The sequence below is a fragment of the Diorhabda carinulata genome, chromosome 7 (genome assembly GCF_026250575.1).
Source record: "Diorhabda carinulata isolate Delta chromosome 7, icDioCari1.1, whole genome shotgun sequence".
NCBI lineage: Eukaryota > Metazoa > Arthropoda > Insecta > Coleoptera > Chrysomelidae > Diorhabda > Diorhabda carinulata.
In genome coordinates this window covers 23,963,313-23,978,205 of record NC_079466.1, presented here as the reverse complement: position 1 = coordinate 23,978,205, position 14,893 = coordinate 23,963,313, and the positions used below count along the sequence as shown (strand labels likewise).

The 14,893-nt window shown below is 30.2% G+C and overlaps 4 protein-coding genes across 4 annotated transcripts; 1 reads left to right on the top strand and 3 right to left on the bottom strand.

The window, feature by feature from the left end:
- Positions 1-51: 51 nt before the first annotated feature.
- On the bottom strand, positions 52-975 carry LOC130896234 (TLC domain-containing protein 5-like). Its single transcript, XM_057804182.1, has one exon. It carries the CDS (start codon positions 773-775, stop codon positions 59-61), a length of 717 nt encoding a protein of 238 aa, XP_057660165.1. The 5' UTR covers positions 776-975; the 3' UTR covers positions 52-58.
- A 224-nt stretch (positions 976-1,199) lies between these two features.
- On the bottom strand, positions 1,200-4,817 carry LOC130896882 (pickpocket protein 28-like). Its single transcript, XM_057805246.1, has 9 exons — positions 4,608-4,817; positions 4,307-4,547; positions 3,620-3,765; positions 3,435-3,519; positions 2,966-3,142; positions 2,499-2,740; positions 2,350-2,450; positions 1,833-1,996; positions 1,200-1,381 (listed from the first exon to the last, which is right to left on the bottom strand). The coding sequence occupies exons 1-9, from the start codon at positions 4,748-4,750 to the stop codon at positions 1,292-1,294; spliced, it is 1,389 nt and encodes a 462-aa protein (XP_057661229.1). The 5' UTR covers positions 4,751-4,817; the 3' UTR covers positions 1,200-1,291.
- Positions 4,818-6,001: 1,184 nt separating this feature from the next.
- On the bottom strand, positions 6,002-9,714 carry LOC130896377 (coiled-coil domain-containing protein 93). The gene is made up of 9 exons (XM_057804407.1): positions 9,368-9,714; positions 9,015-9,223; positions 8,850-8,961; positions 8,486-8,797; positions 8,025-8,090; positions 7,754-7,971; positions 6,775-6,885; positions 6,500-6,714; positions 6,002-6,426 (listed from the first exon to the last, which is right to left on the bottom strand). The coding sequence occupies exons 1-9, from the start codon at positions 9,449-9,451 to the stop codon at positions 6,065-6,067; spliced, it is 1,689 nt and encodes a 562-aa protein (XP_057660390.1). The 5' UTR covers positions 9,452-9,714; the 3' UTR covers positions 6,002-6,064.
- Positions 9,715-10,006: 292 nt separating this feature from the next.
- LOC130896807 (lon protease homolog, mitochondrial) lies at positions 10,007-14,783 on the top strand. The gene is made up of 12 exons (XM_057805123.1): positions 10,007-10,604; positions 11,119-11,403; positions 11,474-11,865; positions 11,930-12,070; positions 12,123-12,286; positions 12,564-12,793; positions 12,855-13,047; positions 13,101-13,464; positions 13,523-13,688; positions 13,948-14,131; positions 14,281-14,470; positions 14,528-14,783. Exons 1-12 carry the CDS (start codon positions 10,262-10,264, stop codon positions 14,681-14,683), a joined length of 2,808 nt encoding a protein of 935 aa, XP_057661106.1. The 5' UTR covers positions 10,007-10,261; the 3' UTR covers positions 14,684-14,783.
- The last annotated feature ends 110 nt before the right edge of the window (positions 14,784-14,893 follow it).

Here is a 14,893-nt window from a genome sequence, read left to right as displayed (position 1 = left end):
ATTGGGTACTAGAATTTCACAAAATGGCCCAATTTTTTTGCAATAAAAACATTTTTTGCTAATAATTTTTATTGTCATCTTTAACAAATTTATATTTGACAAGTAAATATTTAAAAATATTTATCAAAAACAACCAAGATAAAATATAGATGACGATCGACATTATTATAAAATCCCAATCGTTTTTCGGTTGCATTATTATAGTTTTCAATATAAAACTCCCTAAAAGAATCCTGACCGTTACGAACACAATAACAAACGTTGTTTCAACCGAGGTAAATAATATCGAAGGGTACATCCCTTCCGCTCTTATAAACCACCTCATCTGGAGAAAGGGATTGGTTATTTCCATGCTTCCCAAAGAACACGTGGCTTGTGCACCCGAATAACCTTTAAACAACATTCTCATCAAAGCTATGGCGCTGTAGATATGATGCGCCATCATTAATTTGTCGTGATCGTATTGTATCATCCAAATTAAATCGTGTAAGAAGTAGCCCGCGCTAAACGATAATAATATTGATTGGACGTAATTTGTACGCCATTCTGGGTGTTCGAATGGAGAGTCTGTCACAAAGCATTGGTTAATACCGACGAAAGCTGCTACTAGACCATGGACAAACGTTATTACTCTTGACCAATATTCAGGGCTTTTCTTAGGAAGTAAAAATACCACAATTATGTATGCGAAACGCCATAAAAGAGTATTTACTATTACCATTAATGGAGATTCGAAATTAATATGTCCGTTTTTGATGAGCTCATCTTCGAGCATTGTGTGTGGTTCATGACACGTAAATTTCGATTATCATTTTCAGTTAATCAAAAATAGTGCATTTTTACTTTCAAAATTTTTTATAAACTGACAAGGTACGTCAAAATATGCTTAATGTAGAGCTATAAAAAAGTGTAGGAAAACGGAGTTACTTAAACTAACAAAGTTTATAGGTTATTTCTTCTTTTTTTTGTCAGCCTTTTGCTGTGAAGCATCCATCTCTTCTATGTATATATTTCAATGAAGTTAATTGAGCCAGAAAAATTTTGAAATGGGTAAAATAAGGTATTGACATTTCTCACTCAGTAATCTGTATTTTTTATTATCGGTTTGAAAACTTTACTTACACTTTAGCATTCAACAATCGTAAAATGTTAAGAGAAAGCTAGAATAATTTAGAGTTGGGTAAAATAAGGTATACAAATAGCAAATACATAAACTACTTTTTATTTTAAGTTATTGAATGTGGTTACACATAATATGATAAAAGTTTTGATGATGGTTGTTTTTTAAAATTTAATACTTTTTAATCTGAGCCATGTTGAATAAAACAATGTCCGATAAACGCCTTTGCCGATCATATATGGAAATGGGCACTACAAAGTTCTAAAAAATATTTTAAAGAAATATAAGATAAAACAAACTTTTTTCGAAGAAAATGCTTCAATTTTCATAATAATTGATGTAATGGAAAGTTTTTGAATTTCTATCGTATAGTTTGACAACTGGAAAATAGAAATTTAATACTCTAGAAGTAAAAAATATTTCTTGAAATAAAAATTTTATCATAAAACTTGGCAACTCTGTAACTTATATAATCCTGACAGTTTTTCATAAGTTAACCTTGAGATAGATAGAAACCAAACATAGTTGCCAAACGTAATTCTAAAATCAGCGAAAATATATTTCATACGAAATTTTATTTATTTTGATAAACAATTAATTCGAACATATTTTTTTTTGATAATTTATACATTATACTAACTATTTTTTCATATAGATTTCTTAGTTAGAAATTTTGGAAATTCGTTTTTTACGTAACGAAAAAATATTTTACCTCTTTGAATTTTTTCATGACTCTTACTGGACTGTTTCCCACGTTTGTATATTTACGTTTCATTCGAGCCATGCAGTAAAATCTCAATGTAAAATAGTAAATTAATTCTACCGCGGATAAGAGACTGAATCCTAAAAATAATCCGGCTATGCCACCAAATGAAACTAAAAGCAAAATATCGGTGAAAAAATGGCGTCGAAACATTCAATAACATAATTAGTTTTTAGATTTTCTCCTAATCTACAAGTCAAACCCATCAGATTGTGCCTAACCAAAGTAGATCAAGTTGTGCTACTAATTTCGTTTATATGACAACACTGTAAACGAATATCTACTACGTTGTTCTCTTCTTTTCTTCTACAGCACGGTCTTGGCTTACATGATTACACAGTTACCTAATTATCGATTACTCTCAAAATATACTAAGATTTCAATCCATAAAATATAGTATATTTTAAATTTATTAAAACTTAAGCTCATTATTCAAAGTTTATTTTCGCTTTAAATAAATACGTACCCAACAGATCAACCCAACCAAATAATACTTCTCTTTTATACCTTACCATTGGCCACGATACAAACTTACTTTCCAGTGTTGCACTTTCTTCTTCATTTGACCTAAAAAATCGACGTTCATCGACTATTTTCCCGGAAAAAAAAACTTACTTTAACATATCTAGTTTTTCTATTTCATAAACCGTATGTAAACAACCTAAGTGACATTTACATTTATCTATGTTCTCAATTTCATCTAAATATTTACTTATACAATTAAGTTCATCGAATCTGCAATGTCTGTAGCCCGCATCTACAATAGTGTAAAAGAATGGAATACAAGAACAGAATTTCATTGCGTTATTCATGCGACATTCTGTTGTACAAGCAGTGTAAGAATAAGTATCATCTATCTGAAACCAACACATATAATAATAGATAATCAAATAAGAACAATTATTTTGATAACCTTGTATAATGAATAACGACGAAGCTTAATTTACGAGTCAGTTTTTATGTATCGAAAACCGGCAACACCGGTTGTTACCAGCTGTCATTTAGAAATACATAGACGCAATATTTTTTTATCAAACGAAAGATTTAATATATACGTTTTGATTTGAAGATATAAAACAAACCTTTATTTTAACTTCGTTTGAGAAAGCGCAGTGCCTTTGTTTTATATTCAATTGAGACGTATCCAATGTTGTGTAAGTTTGTTTTACGGAAAATAAAATTGTATCTATACGGAAATCCCATATGTGTTGCTGTTTGGAATCGATACCAATTATTTCATCGGAATTTAATATATAGATCTACGAAAAATCAACGTACAGCTTCAAGAGAGTTGTCAAATTCATAATGTCATAACGGTACTATATAACCATCAAAATATTTCTCTCTTTCTCCCTCGCACATACTCATATTCGTCGTTCATCTTCGTTAGATATCGTGGTAAACAGTATTGAAGTAAATGTTACAGGGGGACATTCGAAACTAGTTATGAAATATGATATAGAATGACGTGTATTTATTATTTCAATATGGAATCCATGATTCAATTTCGGGTTAATACATTTAATAAATGGGTTAAATAAGAAAACTTACAGAAAAAAACGATTGTAAAGATTTAACTGTGATTCTTATCGACCAGTTTAAATCTGTTTGTTGAATGTAACGTTTGATAAATGTTCTGTTTTCAGATCTGAAATAAATTAAGATACAAGTTGAAGAAAATATATATTTGATACGTTTGTATAAGTTATTTCATGTGATAACTCAAAAAAAATTACGTTACGAGATTTCTATCGTAATGTTTCGAGTTGAATGTGTAACAAAAACCATTTTCCGTAAAAACCGGATAAAATATATCGCAACAATTATACGTGGTTGATTTCCAATGGCAAGTATCAAATATATCTTCACATTTGTTAGAAATCTGAAAAAATTGGTTATAAAAACGGTTATTTTCACACTTACACTCCCATCTCTATACTTCGAAGTAAATTTACAGTTTCCTACAATCGGCCATTTAGGTTAACAGTAGAAATTGCATTGTTGTCACACTATATATTAAATTTACTCACATTGTAGGCAAGTTGTCTCATATTTGTGTCATTATCAACAAAATTTTGCGTGGGATAGAGCTCTGTGAAATATTTCCAATTGTATAGGGATAACTTTGCCAGCTTTGTATAAAAATCTTTCTGATCTGAACTGGAAGATACCAAAATTATACTATTTGTATTTAGTACATTCATTAACATATATTTGAAAAAAAAAACTCAAAAATACTTCGATATATGTTAACAATTTAGGTATTTTTAATGCTGTAAACATATAATACGCATAGTACAAAATTACGCTTTTCTTTTTACCCTCGTAAAACGATTTTAGGTCACGGTGTCAAGGTCAATTTAGTATTGTAATCGTGTGCACAAAATTTCACCTTATTTAGTAATAAAAAAGTGAGAGAAAATTAATTTGAAACAGAATCGTATTAAAAACCTGTTCTGATTGATATTAATAATATCATTTATCCTTTCGTCGTTTGCTGGGTTATTTTGACAAATCGTAATAGCGGGAAAGGCGACATCCCAATTGTGAAAATCTGTATCTAATCCAGTTATTGTTGGATTCGTTTGGAATTTCTCCCATAGATTAACAATAATTATAATAGTAGTAACCAATCCAGCAGTTATCCATATAACCCACATAAACCTGGAATTGATAATACAACTCAGTTTCTACAAATAAGAAACTGAATAATGCGAAAAGTACCTCTCTGCGTAACTTCTACCACTTTCTGCGATATATTTAACGCCGTGTAAAGTGGAATTTTCGCAAAATAATCTGGCTTGATCTAGAAATATCTTTTTTCTATTTCGCGATCTTTTTTGCCGATATTCACGAATTATAGTCATGGTAAACAATATATAGAATAAAATTTCCTAGCTGGTTACGAGTTATCAAAAACAAAACTAATCAAGACTTTCTGTGTATGAGAACTGACAACAATGCAGAAGTAAAAAGATTCGACTTGCTACTAATACGAAAAGTTGGGTTACGTTTGCAACACAATTTTTACTCATTATTACTTGATTCTAACAATAAAAGAATTTGCTTTATTATATTCAAATCCTTTATTATTTAGTATAGATTTTGTGATTTATATTCTACACAAAAGCTCTTTCAAAGGGTTTTATTATGATCGTATCTCATAAAAGCTCTTTGTTGAAACTTTTTCTAGAAATTTCTTTGGTTGAAAATAATCAGATAACACAACTTCAATAAAATATATAATTGGTTTAACTTACTTTAAGGCCACACATCCCTTTAGTTTCCAAGTAAAATGACAAGAAAACTGATCTACGGTTATTTATTATAATTGAGTATAATTTTCATAACTGTTTCTGTAGAAATCTACCACCCGCGAGTTCAATCACGACATTATTGAAAATAACGAAAAAACTTTTCCTCTAAAGTTTTATCAACAAAAACTTAATCACATTCTCACGCTAACAAAGCTAATATTTATTTTATTGACTTAGGAGCACTCTGACGTTATAATGGCCGTTGCAAATTTCGCTTCCTGTCAGGATAAAACGTCAATTTTTCTGTTGTGGTATTTAGAAATATATCCAATATTTGCTTGGAGATATGCAAATATAACCCAAAATAAACTATTTTGTCAATTCAAAGTAATAGGAGAAGTGTCTCAATATTCATATAATGAAACAAAAATAATAAAACTACTAGCTGCAACTTTTTAACGTCAAGATGGCGACTTTAGCTCCGCCTACTGTCCCATAGTCCAATAACCCACGTATTTTGACAAAGTATTCATTTTTGTTAATATTCTCAAATAGCATTTATTGTTTTCAATAGAGCATATTATATAGAAAATGTTTATTTTACACTACTTAATCATTATATAATATCAATAATCATCGATCTAAACATAATATTGATATCAATTGGTTACGTACTGACTTAGGAGCACTCTGACGTCAAAATGGAGACTTTAATTCCGCATACTGTCAAATGAGGTCTGTTACTTTCTCAACAACCCTCGTATTCATTTTTGTTAATATTTCCAAATAAAGACTTTTATGTAATTTTTTAATGCCGTTTTTTATTTCAGTAATTAATAGAAGGGACTAAATAACAAGATATTTGTTTTAGAAAATTTTTATTAACAAATTTTCATTCTATGGAAACTTATGAAAAATCACAATTTAACTTTGAGTTTTGATCAACGTTTCATGTTTTCTACATTCCAAATCGAGCTGTTTAATGGCAGTAACGTATTTTCTTTGAAGTTCGACTAAACCCTGTAACGTAGCACTCAACTGATCTCTTGTCTGTTTTTCTCTATTAAGTTTCTGTTCTGATTTCAATTTTGTTTGACGTACGTTTTCAACGATATTCTGAAACTGATCTAAAAACTCGGCTTTTCCTTTCGCCGACATCATGGCTTCAGGATAACTTTCCGATATCGAATTTAGTAACGAAAGCTCTTTTTTCATGTAAACTCTAGTATCTTCCAAAGTGTTGTAGAGTGTATAGTACTGTTTCGTTTCCTTATGTTTCACCGCCACTGAAAATCAATCAATTTCGTCCAAAACTAATTAAAACACGCACAAAAAAACCCTTTATATAGTGAAGTTTACCTTGATTATATAGTTCAACGAATCTTTTTTGATATTGAGCCAGTTCGGCCCTTTTAGGAACGTCATCAATTTGTCTCTGTAACATAGCAACCTCCCTGTTCACTTTGGCCAGTTTTATTCTCAATACACGAACTCTTTCTGTAGCATCATCTATATCTTTTGTTAAATCTACAGTATTTTCGATCAAATCACTGTTTTTTGTATTTTTAGCTTCCCTAAAGTTACAAAAGAAAGTGGTTTTTATATTGTAATTCCCTAAAAACAACTATTCTTACTGTATTAGTTTATTTAAATTCGCCAATTCCTTTTTGCAATGTTCCTTAAATTGACTTTCCTGCGATTTTAAGTCATCATTTAAAATGATCAGATCTTCTATTTCTTTTACCCTGAAATATTCATAGAAACTGACACTCTGTCGATTATTCGAACAATTTTTTATTTCTTACACGTTTTTCAAACAAAATTAATTAATACAATCATACAAATTGTCAAGTCATATTTTGATAAAGGCCGAAATAGGTCGAAACATTTATTTTTTGGAACTAATTATCTATCACAAGGGAACTAAAATCAACACAATTAATCATATAAAACAATTCAAATATTTATATTCAAACCGTTAAAAATCTTCTTTTCCTCTCAGAATATCAATTTGACACTTTCTTCTTTTTTTCAATTGTGGTTACCTATTAACTAGTTAACAATACAGTTCCAAAAATTTCGTATTATAAAGTGATATTTCAATCAATCAAATTAGGAAACCAAACAATGAATTTAATAATTAGTTATTAAAGTTTTTTAATGTACAATAATATTATAATTGAAATATATAAAGATTAATATTTATCTATGATAGTGACAGTTATCATGACTTTGATATTGACATATGAGATTGATACTTGGGAGAATAAAAATCAACGAAACATCAGTCGAACGAAAAAGTTATTTCCTCCATCTGTTATAAATTGTAGAAAAACGGGAGATTTGAAGATTAAAACGAAGAGAAACAACAAAAAACTGGAATCTTGAAAACATAGAATCGATAAATGCTAATTTCAAATTAATTCTAGTTTGGTACTGGATTAAGTATTGGTGGTACAATATATTAGAGTTAGGACACTTTTTTTAGAGTCAAAAGAGGGGACTGCAGTACTATAAAATTACAACACTGTAAAAAAAAACACTAAATATGCAAATAGCGAGAAATAAATCTGTAATTGAAATTTAATTAAGTAAAAAATTGAGGTTACTAACTTGGAAGTGTCTACGTGCTCCGGTGACAAATTCTGTAATTTTTCAGCTGCTTCCTGAATTTTATTCCTAATTCCTTCCAATTGTTCCATCGTCCTTGCGATATCTCCATCTAAAGACGATTGATTTTTCATAAGTTCACTGTATTTATCCACGAATATTTGTTTTTTATCCTCCATCGAAGTTATTAGTAACCGATCTCTTGATTGTACCCCTACATCCTAAAATACACCTTAAGGAACTAAATGATAATAAAAAAATTAATTTTTATCACCTTTAATTCGGTTTGTAGAGAAATGTAATGCTTATTCAACCTAACTTCATCTACATCGGAAATTTTCTGTAATAAATAAAATTTTTTCAACATTCAATACAATCGTTTGGTAGTTTTCCCCTGAAAGTTTTCCGGGAATTTTGAAAATTAGTAATTTTATAGATTTTCATGCTTTCTTTCCGAATTTGAACTTTCCCACCTGGAGTCCTTGTGTTTCAGTACCACTAGATCTAATGGTGGGAGGTCCAGTAGGACTTCAAAGGTCCTATTGGAGCCCTACAATGAATTGGTAACACCTGGTCCATCAAGAACATCGAAGCGAGAAGAATGCACTAATTTCAGGTTATTGAATTGCAAACAGATTAGGACTATTGAATTACTTTTTGCAATGCTCATACACCAAAATTATCAATTTTCAAAAACTTCCAGAAAACTTTACTTTAAAAAAATTATTAATTTACTTGTTCGTCGATGTTTTCCTTTTCTTTGGTGGTAAACAATGAATAATCATCCAAATTACCATCGCTGTGACCATATTCTAATAAAGTTATCTGTAATTCAGATACAGTTTCACTTGGTCCTACATTCTTTTTTCTGTAGTATCGATGTGGTCGATATACTTCCTCTAATAAACGAATATTATTCAATAAATTTCGTTTTTTTTGTTTAATTTCGTCTTGTATATCGAATTTTTTATCAAACTGATCTATAGCGCACTTTCTTACAAAAGCGGCTACATCTTGTCTACATTCTAAAGACCTTTTTACTAACCACTACAAAATATCATCATATAAAATCGGGAATAAACAAATCGATGATAATTACTTGAATAACAGGGAAAATATGGATGAAATCTAAACCTTGAATTTGATGAGGTTCTACTGTGAGAGGACACTTAATTTTTGGTAGTACTGCAACTATTTTTTCTGTTAAAGAACTAAAAATAGTATATTTGTAATATTTGTTGAATATTTTTCATATATAACTTACATTTTTTCTCCTATACTCAAGTTTTCCCTAAATAATAAATCAACATCTAAATCGACATTACAAGATTCGATACACCATACCATACCACCTACTACTTTATCAAATGCGGAAAGACCTTTTATTCTAGCTCGAAAATAACCTGCTGCAACTAGTATATCGATAATTTCTTGAAGTTTTACAGCCTGCTCCTCATCCTCCCTTACTTCTATCTATAATAATTAAAAAACTTACCTAAATTATGATCCAGAAATTACATCTAAACTATTATATTCACTCAGTTCTAGGTATAATACCGATTTAGTTCAAAGCGATATTATATTATTGGTTTGATTTGTTTTAAATTAAATACAAACCTCGACTTGAGAATCATCTCTGGTTAATACCTTCCTGGCATTTTTTAATTTTTTATAAACTTCAGGATTAATACTAGATGTCATTACCACTGATCCTTTTATTTTATACAACAACTAATAACATATATTTAATATTTTAACAGGATTTGAACATAATTAAGTAGAACGTATTATCAAAAACATATCTATTATTGACCTGCCGACAATAACAAAATTAGCTTTGTTCGTCGGCTCGAATCCGAACTAGTACAGAAACTAGCCTCATTCTCAGAACATACCCTAAGTGTGGTATGCTCTGTGGTCTCATATATTATTAATAGCTTTGTTCGCGATGGTTAATCTGAACTATTTCCGAATAAATTCTGGATATCTTCTGAACGTTTCAAATGTGCATGCTACACGAACGATTAGTTTGAAATTCAAACTAGTTAGGAGAATAAAATGTATATAATATTCTCCTTATTCTATAATTAAGATTTATTCTTGATATTTGTTAGGTTACAGGTTCTTACGTTAAGAAAGTTTAAGGAACAAAATTAGATTAAAAACTAGTGAGAAGAAGACGAATGATAGGTGAACTTTTTCTAAGGTTCTGGATTCATTTGCGGTAAAATCCTGAACTGGTTTGTAATCAAACATAAGGTGATTCTGAATTAGTTATGAACTAGTTCAGAATGTGAATACATTCGAGATTTTTCACAAATTGCTATTTAACGCGTTGAAGCATTTACACCAGTGTGTGAAAATTTATACTTTTGATGTAATTGATTTATGACAATCATACTGACAGAACTGAATTGCTAATTTTTGACATATTAAGAAGAGAATTTTTAAATTTGAAAAGTTCCTGTTATTTTGTATGTTTTTTATGGATTTGTTTTGATCATAAAAGATATGAATTTAGTTAAATTAACAAGAGTTACAAATACATTTAAACTACCAGGATGTACTGTACGTAGAAGTAGTTACAAAATTGGACAAGGTAACGTCTTAACCTCAAAAAATATAACACTAAAAAGATTACAAGTAGATACAGTTAAATCGAGATTATTCGAAAGAGCAATTTTAAACTGTAGAGGAACAGTAGCGTTTAAGTATTTTTCGAGTAAAACTCCCGATGGTACTGATGACGGACCTCCAGCTTCAGAGGAAAACTTCACTCCACAACTTCCAGCAACTGTAGCCGTTCCAGAAGTATGGCCACACGTACCCGTTATAGCCATCAACAAAAATATAGGTAAGTTTTCTACAGGAAATTTTTTAATGGAAAAATATATTTAAGATTATTTTCCTCAATACATGATATAGTTAGGATTCAAATAATTGGATTTGAGGCTTAAAGAACATTTAAAGATACTTTTGCAGTAAAGCTTAACTAAGATGAAACTCTTGTATATAAAGAGGTCTTTTCTTAATTTCAAGATGGTATTGTTTAGTTTTACCTGTGTCTTAAGAAAGTGTTAAAACATCGACATCTGTTCATTTGAGGAAAACACTTGTTTTTTCATAAAAAATACATAATGTACAAGTGAGTCATAAAAATCTATTAATCACGATACATATATTTTTCTTTGAAAATTTATAAACAGATCGATTTAAAGATTTTTGTATCAGTTGTGCATCTTTTGATTCTGTATCAAATGACATTCAAAAATCAAAAAGATATTTTTTAGACTTACAATGTAAATTTTATTTTGTATAAATATCAGACCAATAAAGGCGATTTATTATTATTATATATTTTTTTATAGTTTTTCCAAGGTTTATAAAACTCATTGAGTTAACAAATCCACAATTAATTCAACTTATTAGAAGAAAAGTCAAATTAAATCAGCCGTACTGTGGTATTTTCCTTAAAAAAGCAGAAGATAATGAAGCCGAAGTCGTTAATAATATAAACGATGTTTATAACGTTGGAGTATTTGCTCAAATTCATGAAATGCAAGATTTAGGTGACCGTCTACGGTTAGTTGTCATGGCTCACAGACGTATTAAGATAACTGGTCAGATATTGGAGAATATTGACGAGCTTAAAGGTAAATTTTCACTTAAAATTCTTAATTTATTTCATTTGTTACTAATTATGTGAATAACTTTTTGTTTTAGACGAAGCTGAAAATGAGAAGAGAAGAAGAAAGATTCGCAATAACAGGGTGATAAAAGCAGCGACAGATACTCGTGGTACTGATGAAGGAAAAGATAGCAAAGTAGATCGCAGTAAAGTTAAACCTCTACCGGAAGGTTTCCTAATGGCAGAAGTTGAAAATGTTGTTCACAATAAATTCCGTCAAACAGAAGAAGTTAAAGCTCTAACACAAGAAGTTATCAAAACTATAAGAGATATTATCAGTTTAAATCCACTGTATAGGGACAGTTTACAACAAATGATGCATCAAGGACAACGAGTTGTGGATAACCCTGTATATTTGAGTGATTTAGGTGCAGCTTTAACTGCGGCTGAAAGTAAGGAACTACAAGAGGTTCTTGAAGAAATGGACGTAAGTCAGTATATAAATAAAAATACATTTAATTTATATTTTTTGTTTTTTTTTAATTTTCAAGATTCCAAAAAGGTTGATGCTTTCTTTATCGTTATTGAAAAAAGAATATGAATTATCTAAATTGCAACAAAAAATAGGTAGGGAAGTGGAAGAAAAAGTTAAACAACATCATAGGAAATATATTTTACAGGAACAGTTAAAGGTAACAAATAAATTTTATTAAAAAAAATGATGAAACAATTATTTCACTATAGGTTATTAAAAAAGAATTGGGGCTGGAAAAAGAAGACAAAGATGCCATTGGGGAAAAATTCAGAGAAAGAATAAAAGATAAAATACTACCTCAAGCCGTTTCGGCAGTCATTGACGAAGAATTGAATAAATTGAATTTTTTAGAAAGTCATAGTTCTGAATTTAAGTGAGTATTAAGTATTTTTGAACACACTATTTACTACCATCACTCACGATTACACTATATACCCCTTCTAACCTTTCATATCGAGCTCAAAAGACTAAACAGATCATATAGTAAACAGTTTTTTTAACTTGTTCGATTCGTTCCATTAAAGCAGTAGTTCAAATGTACCTTTTTCATTATGTATGTATACTTTTCTCAGTGTAACTGTTTGATTTGTATCCTAAAAGCAGTAGTTCAAATGAACCTTTTATATTTATTGTGTACTTATACTTTTTAGTGTAACTAGAAATTATTTAGACTGGTTAACATCTCTACCATGGGGAGTTCAAAGTGAAGAAAATTTGAATTTACTTAGGGCTTCCGAAATTTTAGATCAAGATCATTATGGAATGGATGATATAAAGAGGCGTATACTGGAATTTATTGCAGTGAGCCAACTAAAAGGCAGTACACAAGGAAAAATATTATGTTTCCATGGTCCACCAGGCGTAGGAAAAACTAGTATCGGTATAAATAAATAATTTATATTATAACGTGAAGTATTTAATTAATTTTATTTGTATTCCAGCACGATCGATAGCGCGAGCTTTAAATAGAGAATATTTTCGATTTTCTGTAGGAGGTATGACTGACGTAGCGGAAATTAAAGGACACAGAAGGACTTATGTAGGAGCTATGCCAGGAAAAGTTATACAATGCCTGAAAAAAACCAGGACTGAAAATCCTTTGGTTCTCATCGATGAGGTTGATAAAATTGGAAAGTAAGTTCTATTAACAATTTTAACGAATATAAACAATTAATAATTTATTTTAGAGGTTATTCCGGTGATCCGAGCTCGGCCCTATTAGAACTTCTCGATCCGGAACAAAATTCTAATTTCTTAGATCATTATTTAGATGTACCAGTAGATCTATCCAAAGTTCTATTTATTTGTACAGCGAACGTTGTTGAAACTATTCCGGAACCTTTGAGGGACCGTATGGAAATGATTGACATGTCCGGTTATGTTGCCGAAGAAAAATTAGCTATAGCTAAACAATATTTGTTACCGCAAGCTATGAGAGACAGCGGTCTTAAAGATGATATTATCAAAGTCGAAGATGAAGCTTTGAATACTCTTATCAAGAGTTATTGTAGAGAAAGCGGTGTTAGAAATTTACAGAAACACATAGAAAAGGTAATGAGGTAATCGAAAGATTGATAAAATAAAAATAATGGGATTATAACAATTTTAGGTAGTTAGAAAAGTGGCTTACAAAGTGGTAAAAGACGATTCGTCATTCGTTAACGTCAATAAATCAAATCTACAAGAATTTGTAGGAAAACCTGTATTTACTCATGACCGGATGTATCCTGTTACTCCTCCAGGAGTTGTAATGGGTTTAGCGTGGACCGCTATGGGTATGAAATTAAATAATATTGATAAAAAATTTACTTAATAGGATATTTCAAGTACAGTAGTTCAAATGTACTATTTTAATTCATCAAAAAATCGATGTTTCAAACAATACAAGGATTATTTCAAATAGTTTAGGTAGAGTAGTTCAAATGTATCATTTTTATTTTACCAAGAAATCAATGCTTTAAACAATATACGGGGTTAGTTTTATCAGTAAATCAATGTTTTGTCAACTATTTCAGATAGTTAAATGTTTTTTAGGGGGTTCTACTTTATATATAGAAACTACGACTAGGAAATCACAGACTGAAAAAGAAACTGAAGGTACTCTCGAATTAACCGGACATCTGGGTGAAGTTATGAAAGAATCTGCTAAAATAGCTATGACGGTAGCTAGGAATTTCATGTTGAAACACGATCCCACCAACACATTTTTGCAGAAAAAGTAAGAATCGTTGTAATTAACCATTTTTAGCTATGGTGCATTTACTATCTGATTAATGAGTTCCCGAAATAAATCATTTGAGTGTATTTGGGGGGTTAGATAAAGCTCAATACATTTTCTTGATTATTGTGCTTATTTATTATTTTCAGTCACCTGCATTTACATGTACCAGAAGGAGCTACCCCAAAAGATGGTCCTAGTGCTGGATGTACTATAGTAACGGCTCTATTATCGTTGGCTAAAGGAGAGTCCATTCGACAAGACGTCGCCATGACCGGGGAAATATCATTAATGGGGAAAGTTTTACCAGTCGGTGGAATAAAAGAGAAAACTATAGCTGTAAGTAATAGTTTACCTAAAAGAATTTAAAAGTGAAAGAAAATGGTTTTGTTTTAGGCTAAAAGGTCTGGAGTGAAATGTATCATTTTACCCGAAGAAAACAAGAAAGATTTCAATGATTTACCATCATTTATAACGGAAGGATTAGAAGTGCATTTTGTTGCAACTTTCGATGAAGTTTATGATATCGTATTCGATAAATCCAAAGCGTGATCGTTTATTTTGTTTTTTTTTTATGGGTTTTGTTAAGATATATTTGTTATGTTCGATTTTTGTATTCGTATTTCAATAAATTACTTTGAAAACTTATTGGGTCATTGAATTATCCCAAAGGGTTGAAATTCGAAGGTCCCATAACAGTCCAAATCCAAGAACAAAGACATTTAGCTAGTTTATAATGATGCAAATCATGTTTTAAAGAAC

Excerpts from the sequence above, each read along its gene's own strand:
- LOC130896807 (XM_057805123.1), top strand. The coding sequence starts at position 10,262 with ATGAATTTAGTTAAATTAACAAGAGTTACAAATACATTTAAACTACCA. Across the intron at positions 12,287-12,563 it reads AGTCATAGTTCTGAATTTAA|TGTAACTAGAAATTATTTAG; the intron begins GTGAGTATTAAG and ends TATACTTTTTAG. Across the intron at positions 14,471-14,527 it reads TAAAAGAGAAAACTATAGCT|GCTAAAAGGTCTGGAGTGAA; the intron begins GTAAGTAATAGT and ends GTTTTGTTTTAG.
- LOC130896234 (XM_057804182.1), bottom strand. The coding sequence starts at position 775 with ATGCTCGAAGATGAGCTCATCAAAAACGGACATATTAATTTCGAATCT.
- LOC130896377 (XM_057804407.1), bottom strand. The coding sequence starts at position 9,451 with ATGACATCTAGTATTAATCCTGAAGTTTATAAAAAATTAAAAAATGCC. Across the intron at positions 6,886-7,753 it reads GAGCACGTAGACACTTCCAA|GGTAAAAGAAATAGAAGATC; the intron begins GTTAGTAACCTC and ends TGAATATTTCAG. Across the intron at positions 6,715-6,774 it reads AATTTAAATAAACTAATACA|GGAAGCTAAAAATACAAAAA; the intron begins GTAAGAATAGTT and ends TTGTAACTTTAG.
- LOC130896882 (XM_057805246.1), bottom strand. The coding sequence starts at position 4,750 with ATGACTATAATTCGTGAATATCGGCAAAAAAGATCGCGAAATAGAAAA. Across the intron at positions 4,548-4,607 it reads GGTAGAAGTTACGCAGAGAG|GTTTATGTGGGTTATATGGA; the intron begins GTACTTTTCGCA and ends TATCAATTCCAG. Across the intron at positions 1,997-2,349 it reads TGGTTGGGTTGATCTGTTGG|TTTCATTTGGTGGCATAGCC; the intron begins GTACGTATTTAT and ends TTTTGCTTTTAG.